The 9,964-nt window shown below is 42.7% G+C and overlaps 1 protein-coding gene across 1 annotated transcript in view; it reads right to left on the reverse strand.

Moving 5' to 3' along the window:
* MMP16 (matrix metallopeptidase 16) overlaps positions 1-6,277 on the reverse strand; it is a gene marked incomplete at both ends in the record, with an annotated part of 182,756 nt that extends 176,479 nt beyond the window's left edge. The window contains one exon of the mRNA XM_082479026.1: positions 6,146-6,277. Within this exon, the coding sequence (XP_082335152.1) occupies positions 6,146-6,277 (132 nt within the window). The remainder of the gene's footprint in view (positions 1-6,145) is intronic.
* Between the last annotated feature and the right edge of the window lie 3,687 nt (positions 6,278-9,964).

Here is a 9,964-nt window from a genome sequence, read left to right on the forward strand (position 1 = left end):
GAAGGATGAGACAGACTTTAAAATACTGAAACCAGATGTGGTTTGAAATGTTTTAAAATCTATAATACCACATTCTCTCTTTATAAACTCTTACAACTCAGTCTCGCCGAGTGCATAAGCAGAGCTGAGGTGCCTAGAGCAAGCGCTGACCTTTCAGATGGATTCAAATAAAACTGACAAAGAGCAGCATAAATCTTAAACCAGTTAAAGAACACAGTATATCCACGCTGAAGAAACAATGAATGGTTATGCAGGAGTTTTACATTATGCCTTCAGAATAATGGAAGGGGGAGAGCTTGAGCTTGCTCAGGGGTTTTTTGGTGGGCTAATAAATTGTGTATTTATTTTAGTAAGATCTCATGTCAGAAAATATTAGGAATACATGTTTTGGTAGGTTTACCTTGCACTACATAAGGTGATTACACAAATGTCTTTATTTAACCATTTTATTTCTTTTCTTTAGTAGGATTGAGAATCACTAATAGCTGTGATGCTTAAACACTAAATAGTTAAAAATTCGCATTAGGAAAATAAGATGAATTACAATTATAAATAAATATGTCTTGCACCTAAGGTCTAATGTACTATGTCAATTGTGAACTCATAAGAACTGGGACCACCTTTTCAATCTGTCTTTGAAAAAAATACAGGCAACAGAATCCATAAACTTCCCTGCAACACTAGCAGCACAAAATAATCTCATACTTTATAGTAGAAAATTGATCTACTGGAATTTTTGTAAACAAGAATTATTGTTTAAATTACCGCAGAGAATGCACTCTGTCAACTAGTAGTCTCCATGTGTATTTTTTCATATCAAATGAGAGCCAGTTCGTTATATAGTAGCCTTCTATGACAGAAAGTATTCTGTTGCCGATCAGACACATAACGTTCCAATTATTTTCCTTATCTAGATATATCTGCTCATCAGAAGCCTTTACAGGAGGTTTTCTGTGTATCTGTATTCCTCAGTAAGCAAATAGGAAATACATCACATTATATCTATATTTTTATTGACTAATAGTTCACCCGCTAACCACCTCCACCACCCAATTCAATAACTCCTCTCCATCCTTCTAATAATTTCACTTTGAACTACTTGTTCTAACAAAAATCCAATTCATTTAGTTGATACCTTACAGAAGAGTGAGATTCAAAATTTAAATAACTGGGAATCATGCATACTGACTGCAACGAAAAACAACGCAGAAGATCCTGTCTATTCCTTTTAGGACACATGGCTCTATTTATACCAAAATCATCTTAATTGCTTCTCCGTGGTTTTGAGCTTGCATTTTAACAAATTATAAATATACTGTGTTGTGCTTGCAAACCTGACAACCAAGCCTACTAGTTGAAAAGTGTGCAAAAGTGATATTGGAGGACTTTTTTCCCCTCCTTTTCAATGACCAGCTGAAGAATTAAACCGGTCTGGTTTTAAGCTTAGAAGACCCAAAGCCTATGGAAGAAAAGGTCATGCATTACCAATCAGCAGGAGCTGGAGGCTAACTGTAAAGTTTATTAACAATGAAAACAACAGGGTTCTCAGCCCCTTGCAACCATGGAGGAAACTGACGGTATTTTTCTGAGCTTCGGATTCCACTCTATTTTGTTCCACAATTTGCAATTTAACTGTCCCACCTCTGAAAATGGGAGGAGAATAAAGACTGTATTGTTTTCCAGCGCTGCTCACACTAAAATAAGAGTCATCTTAAGATCTCCCCTAGGGATTCAAGTCTATATATTTAGCATTAGAAGAAAGAAAATAGAGCATAACTGCCAGCTTGAGGAGAGAGATGATGAAGCATGCTTTCTCTCTAGTGTTTCCCACATCACAGACACAGTCAATGAAACTAGGTGCAATTCTAAAAACGCTTCTGTGCTCAACAGGGTTTACGCAGATACTCAGCTGAGTAAGAGCAGGCAGCGTTAGGATCCAGAGATTAATTTTATTCTAGATTCATGCTGATCCTGTCTTCTGGTATTCTTGTTTCAATAACCATTTTTCCCTTAACAAAATGTTGACATTGTATTTCAATTTTTTTATATTGAATATTTAATAGTAAATTAAATATATACATATTATTTAAATACATACATAAACTAGCGTTAACATTAGAAGAAAAACTCACAAGATAATACCAGCTCAAACAGTACAATATTATGGGTTTTAAGAAAGCATAAATATATATATATATATATGTAGTCTATACGGATGATATTTGTGAAAGATACTCCCAATAAGACACAAAGAAGTTATCTGAGCAACACAAGGTATTATTACTATAATGAGGAACCCAGTGGGGGGGAGGGTGAAGTTGGTTGCTCTATCATTTTTCAGTAACAAATTATCTTCTGTGTGTTTGTTTCAATTTTACAATGAAAATGTTCTTTTAGTAACTATTATTCCATTCACTATCTCACTGATGAACATCTTCCTCTGCTAGTGTACGGAAGTAGTTGAAAATAGTAGAAAAACTCTACATTGATGGACATATTCTTCCGTTAGTGCACTTACTCATTGAAGTTATCATTTTGGACCAAGAATAGTTCAGCACTGAGAAGGGGGAGCTAGCAGTGTAGTCCTCAGTTTTTCTCATGATGTCAGAAACAAAGTCTCACAAAAAATACCACCGGTAATCAGTGAACTTTGAAAATGAATGCTAAAATCTCCCTACACATAAGACTATGCGAATCTTAAACTTCATAATGGTTACTTAAACTATCAGTTTACAGTCATCTCTCACACAGCTTTACCACTAAGCTCTGACTGACTCAGAGTGCAAGCGGGCCCCTCCAGAGTCCCATACTCCATGATCCGAACCCTATTCAGCTACATCTATTACATGAAATACTACATACATGAATACATTTCAAGACTGACAATTCAGCTGTCATCGGAAGCTTAAGGACTTCATAGATGATGTATGGTTAAAAGAAATTTTACAAAGAGACAACCAAATTAGAAGGAACAGTAATGTTCATAAAAGCTGGTAAACTTCAGCTTTGTGTTTTTCTTTTAAAAGATAACATTATTATTTAATATCTTTGAGCTACAGTAATATCTCCTAAGAATTGCCAAACAAACCCGCATTGAAACAAACAAACCAAAAAATCTGACACTACTACACGGACTTTGCTTATCAATGAAGAATGTGGAATAAATGAGACAGAACAACAATAGGAAATAAACAATCTGCATTTTATAATGTTCAACTGGTACTACCCATACTTTATTCAGAGACAAGAAAGAACAACAACAAAAAAAATCTGCTTTCCAACCTTCCTAAGCATTTTTTTCAGTGACATTTCATTCGACTATATGTAAACCACTTCTTTCCTGAACACTACTTTGCATATTTATTCTTATTGTCGTAAGAAATATTTGTCATATTTGCACAATTTACTATTAAGTACAACTGTTTTATGCACTGGGGCTGACAGGGAGGATTGTACAGCACAATACATACATGCTGTTGCCAGGTCCTTTGCCTCAAATTTCCCATGCATTTAGCCTTTGCTGTTCCCAACAAAAAGAAAATTTCAGCGCTATCCAAACAATGCGAACATGGCAATCAATGACTGTTCTGGGGCAAATCTCAGGTCCATTTAGTCCAGGACCATGTCACTAAGAGTGGTCAAAGGCGGTGACCTAGGGAAAAGCCATGTATTAGGACAACTCTTAAATACTAGAGTAATTCCCTGGAACACTCTTCTGGCTCCCAGAAATCTGTGGCTCAAAGGCTGAATTACAAAAAAAGACTGGGACCGCTGGCATATGACAACACACTTTGTTTCAGAAGGGCTGGGAGGCAGAACAGGAGATGGCATATTTCAAAAGGGAGAAATATATGCCCTCATCACACACACATGCTACTTCATTTCCCCCAACAGTATTTCTTGCTCCCGATACTGCCTTTGCCCTCAAAATGTGCTGTTTTCCATATGGACGAGGTGGCAAAAATGAAAGTGTTTCCCTTCTTTCCTCATAAAACCTCCTTCTGACTGGAGTTGGCCTCCTGTTCATATTCCACTTGACTAAACCAATCTTTTTCTCCTCCCACACTAGCTCCATCTGCCGCCCGTCTCTCCAGCAGAGCCAGATGCCAGCAAAGCAGACTACTGTGGGAGGAGAAAGTTCTGTCGCTGGAATTTCTTCCCTACACCCTGCAGGGGGCCAGTCTATGAAGCCTGGAAAGGAGACCGAGAGCAACTTCCTCTCTTCCACACTGCTTTCCCCTGCTCATCGGTAAAGAAGGCAGCTGAGGACATGAGCAAAAGAAGGATAAAACTTCAACATGTGCTCTGAAATTTGCAACTTTAATACGTATATAGCAAAAGTCTCCCAACTGTACTCCAGGCTCGAGCATGGCACACACCGGACAAACATGTAAGAAGACACGAGTCCTGCCCCAAAGAGCTTACAGTCAAACAGAAGCAGAGATGCACATTTGTGAAAAGGAACAAACAAGAGTGACTAGAGCATAGATGACAGAGAAAAAAAGACTAGGATTTATGATCAGGAGAGATCTTAATGATGGAGTAAAAATACAGTACTTTCTGGATAGATACAAGTCAGAGACAGAAGCTATGGATGTGTGGTGTTAAGATGAGAGGAGGATTGCATGTGGCAAGGGAAACTGCCTGTAGGGAGGGAAAGACTAGAACGAAAGCAGACACGGGGAAAGAAAAAGTGATTTCTTTATATGTTTGAGGCAATCTTGCATGAGGCAGATGGAGAAGTAGTACAGGTAAGAACTTTAGACCAAAAGGGAGACAGTCTAGGGATGGAGGAGCATCTGTGGGAGCAGTCTTGCCAGCGATGGTAGCAAGAATGAGTGTCACTGAGTGAGAACAAGAGCGCACATAAAACAAGCAAGTGTGCATATGTGCGAGACGGAGGAAATGACAGAGTTCATTTCTCTGAGAGAAAGAATTGTGGGAACCCAGGAGATGAAAGAGAGTAGAACCAAGAAGGAGTGAGCGTGGTGTATGGGTGCAGCAGAAAGTTTGGAGTGGGGCTGGCAGGACAGAAGAAAGTGAAGGAACACAGGGATCTCACAGAATACCAGTTATGTATTACAAGTTGAAAGAGCACATATAAATTAGAGAGACACATAACAAAAAAAAAATGAATAAGTTGAATAGACAGGGAAAGGAAGAGGGAAATACTTCACATCGAAAGAGATTAAGAAAAAGAACAAATGGAGTGACAGGAGAGCTAAAAGGGAGAAAAGAATACATGCAGAGATGATGAAGTCAGTAAAGGAACATTAGTTAACTAAAGGCATTATGTAAAAACCCCATATGGGAAAACTGGGAGTGTATAGAAAAATTACTGGAAATGGATTTCCACTGAATTCTCACTGTCACTGTAAACTCTTAGGGTTTGCCACATCTAGGTATCCCCACATTTTAATCTTCTTCTTCTTCACTTGGAAAAAATCTGTTTCCTGGTCCTCCACACTCTCTAACTTTTGTGCTGTAGTTGCACCTTTATACCGTTTGTCTCACTATTTCTAGTGGCAACGCTTTTTGTTATGTTTAAATGGGAAAAAAAGATCTTATTTTGTCAAACACTACCACAAAGAAACGTGCCAAAATCTCGAGTTTCCTTTCCCCTGTCCCCACAACGCTCTTTCATTCATTCTTCTTAAAAAATAAATAAATAATAATTAAAAAAAAAAAAAAAAAAGGCTGGGGAAACTCAGCGATACAGCGGTATGTGAAGCCCAAGATACTCCCGGAGCCTTCCCTGAGCTGCGCGTACACACTACGCCCCAGGTTTCCCCTGTGCCCGGGCGGAGGGTCTCCCGTCCCCCCGCGGGCGGCGGAGCGGCCGGGGCTGCGCTCAGCGCCCCTCAGCGCCCCTCACCGCGCCGCCCCGCGCCGCCGGTACCGGCGGGGATCTCGGGATGAAACGCATCCATCAGGCGGGGGGTGACTGAGGGAAGGGAGGTAGGTATCGGCTGCTGGAAAGCCGGCACAGACGTACGCCCTGGCTGCTGGAAGACATGGCTGGATGGCTGTTTGGTTTGATTTTAGTTAGGGGATGCAAAAAAAAAAAAAAAAAAAAAAAAAAAAAAGGAAAGGGGGGGGGGGGGGAGAACACCACACGCTCGCACTCGCATAGGGCTGATCTTACCTCCACATTGAAATACTGCTCCGCTTTGCACACTGTAGCACATAAAATCCAAAGGAAGGTTTGCAAGAAAAACACCCTGGACTGAGACACGAAATCCAACCGGCTTCCAGTGCGGAATGCGAGTACGATCATAGTGAACTGTGCTTCAGCGGATGGAAGATCTCTCCCTTTCTCTCTATCTCTCTCTCTGTCTCTTTGCCTTAAACAAATAGACAAACAAACCAACCTCCCCCCCCAGTGTCGGTGAAGAGCCCGTAGCGCAGGTTCACCCACAGCAGGGGAGGAGGAGGAGGAGGAGGAGGAGCAGACACTTCACAGCACAGGCGGCGGCAGGGTCAGCTCTCGCTCATCCTCACCACCAGTCCCGTAAGAAGGGAATGTGGCGTCCGAGTGCAGCCGCAGCTCCTGTACGACTCCCTTCTGCCCAGCAGCAGCAACCGCCTCCCCGTGTCCTCCTCCTCCTCCTCCCTCCTCCTCCTCCCTTCTTCTCCTCCCTCCTTCTCCTCCCTCCTTCTCCTCCTCCTCCCCTGCCTCCTCCCCCTCCACCTCCTCCCGGGGAAGGCCGGCCCGGCTCGGCTCGGCTCGGCTCGGCTCGGCTCGGCCCGGCCCGGCTCGGCTCGGCTCGGCCCGGCTCGGCTCGGCCCGGCTCGGCCCGGCTCGGCCCGGCTCGGCCCGGCCCGGCTCGGCCCGGCTCGGCCCGGCCCGGCCCGGCTTCGCCAGGCCCGGCCTGGCCTCGCCCCCCGCCGCTCCCCTCCACTCCAGAACGTTCAGCCGGGATCTACACAGCCCCGCCCCGTAGCCCCCTTAAAGGCGACGGCCCCGCCGGGGCGGCTCTGCCGCGCCGCCGCCACACGGCCGCGGTCGTCGGCCCGCCGCCGCCGCCGAGAGCTGCTCAGGAGGAACGCTCGGCCCTTCCTCACGCCAACGTACCGAAGCAGCCGCACAAAGGCCGAGCGCGCCGGGAGGGCGGGCGGAGAAGAGGCCGGCGGGGCGGGCTTCCCTCAGCCTCGGCGTGTCCCCCCACCCGCCGCCGCCGAGGGGACGGGGACGGGCGGCTTGTCCCAGCCCCGGTGCCGTGCGGTGCGGTGTGGCGGAGTCGCCCGGTCGCGGTGCCGGGGAAGGTGGCTTGGCAGGCAGCGGGACGGGCCGCGGCGAGGGAGAAGGGCGTCGTGAGGAGCGGCGGCAAGTTTAAGGGGATGGACAGTGACTCAGGCGGAGAGATGGCGTTGACCGGAATGCCGCCCTCGGTGGGGATCGTTGCAGAGTCATTAAGGGTGTCCCCGAGCGATTTGGTCTCTCCACGGCTCAGGAAGAAAATCCCCAGTCACTGCTGACGAAGTTCAGAGAAAGTGGTGTCGTGACAGAGCGGCTGAAAGTGATGCAAAAGAGCCAGGCCAAATCTGGGTGTTGGGGTGGTTGGAAACCTTACTTTAATACCCGCAAATATATGGTCATATATTTAAGAGGAAACAATGTGTGAAAGACCTGTATCATAGGCAAACTTTATGCTGGATATGAGGATGTTCAAAATGCCTTGTGGTTATGGCAGACAAACTACTCTTGCAGTGATTTTATCGTTAATGGGACAATTTTGTGCAGCCCTTTGATGTGTTATCCAGTCAAAGGAAGGTGGGATGATCCACAACATTCAAAAGCTATTGCAATAATGCATCTTGGGGGAAAAAAGAAAGGGGGAGGGGGGGAAGGAAAGCTTACTGAAAAAAAAAAAAAGGGCAATTTAAAAATTCCAAGGTTTGAAAATTTATCTTATTTCTACTTGTTTGGTTAGCAAAAATATGCAAAGATACTTGATTGTGATGCAAAACAGCCTGGAAGTAAGACATACCTGACAGATGAAATCTCCTCTCGACTCAGATAGTTGAGCTCAATGGCCAAAATTAAAACACTTGCAGATTAGATCTATAAAATTTTGACAACACCAAGTAATAGGACATAGGACTGTGGAAGGTTCTATATCATTTGATATCTTAAGAGTAAGGCAGTTATCTCTGAAGAAGTCATGTTCTGCTTAACCAAAAGTAATGATATTTAAGCAGAATTCCTTATGTGATATACTTTTTCCATGTTAACTGCTCGATCTTAAAGGCATTTTCTGTTCTTCAGGTTGTTAGTGATGTGAATAAAGAAATAATGAAATATAGAGCTGGCAGCAAGCCAAAAGGATCTGTTAGCTCTTTGGTGGCCAGTATCGAAAGTCAAAATGATCTTAACAAATTAAAGAAACATCTTGGAACCATCAGGAGGAAACTTAATACTGACAAATGCAAATTACATGTGGGAAGAAAACCCAAAAAGTAAAAGCAAACGGATACTGGTAAAACAGCAGCACTTCAGAAAAGAATCTGGGGGCTGTAATGGACTATAAAGTAAATATGAGTCAGCAAGGTGATACCATTAAAGAAAAAGATGAGACTGTCTCATTGTGGAGTGTATTAATAGGTGTGCAGTACATCTGACAGGACAAAATAGTTTTCTGCTGGGGATTGATGAAGCCAACTGTGTTTGGTCTCAAACTAAAGACAGTCCAGAGGAAAATAACAAAATATTAAAACATTCTGAAAGTAAGACGTATGTGTGAAGGTTGAAAGAACACTATTTAGTCTGAGAAGACTGAGCATAAATGGTCTCTTTATATGGAAAATGTTGATGTGAAAAGGACAAAGTTATTTCATTCTTTCTGGGTTTGGGATGAAGGAAAAATGAGTCAACTGAATTATTCAGAAAGTTCGGTTTGATGTTAGACAAAATTTTCTAAAATGTGATGGTCGTAGCATTTGGAACAAGATACCACTGGGAGTGTGGAATCTCTTCCACACAGAGGTTTGATAGGCAAGAATATTACAACTATCCTCTCTCCATTTGTGGGGCAGCAGATTGTATTATGAGATCTAGTAAACTATTTTGCTTATAGTATATCAGTAATTTCTTTTCTTTTATTACTTTATGAATTAATCACTCTAACTGGTGTAAAAGAAATACTAACTCACTAACTTTATACTGTCCCTTTCGCTGTTCCTCTTCTCCTAAGGGACCTCCTTCTTGTTTGCTCTCAGCAAGCGCTAGCTCTGTTTTTGCTGGTGTATTTTGTTGAGTCTGCCATTAGTGTAATACCCGGAAATGGAAATAGATAAGTTACTGTAACTGCAATTTTATTCATCTGCCCTGTCAGGACTGCTGTGGCTATTTATTGTGAAAAGCAACGGGCCATAAATACAGCTATCTCCTTCCTTTATAGTGTATCTATTAGAAGAAGAAAGAGAATGGTATGAACAGAATGGTGGAGAACGAAAGCATCTGTGTATTTGTCAGCATGTTTGAGGAAGAGAGAGGGAGACCACTAAGGTAAAGAAAAAGAAAGAGATTTGTAAGGACAATGAGTAGCAATGCGTGAATATGAGTGCTAAGGGAAGAGACAAGGCATATGAAGGACAGAGAAGATCTTTGAAGTGAAAAATATCATTCAGGAATGATTGTGTGAGGGAAGAAACACCAGCAATGATGGGAAAGAGCTTTGAATATTTGTAAGTGGTGGACAGTAATATACACGAGTAGGGTCAGAGCCTCATGGGAAGGTAAAGAAGGTAAGAATAAATAGAAAAGAATTGAAAACTCCATAGAAGGCTGTTAGATGTGTGTGTATGAGATTATGAGAGTGATTAAAGAAAAGACAGGAAAAAGCAACAAAAATGAAAGTGTAAATAAAAAAGTAAAGAAGGAAGGAAGCAGAAAAACGCAATTGGAAAAGAAATGGGAGCTGTTTGTTGAAATACTTGAATGATTCAAGTCGTATACTTTATA

The sequence above is a fragment of the Vanellus vanellus genome (genome assembly GCF_965231255.1).
Source record: "Vanellus vanellus genome assembly, chromosome: 2".
NCBI lineage: Eukaryota > Metazoa > Chordata > Aves > Charadriiformes > Charadriidae > Vanellus > Vanellus vanellus.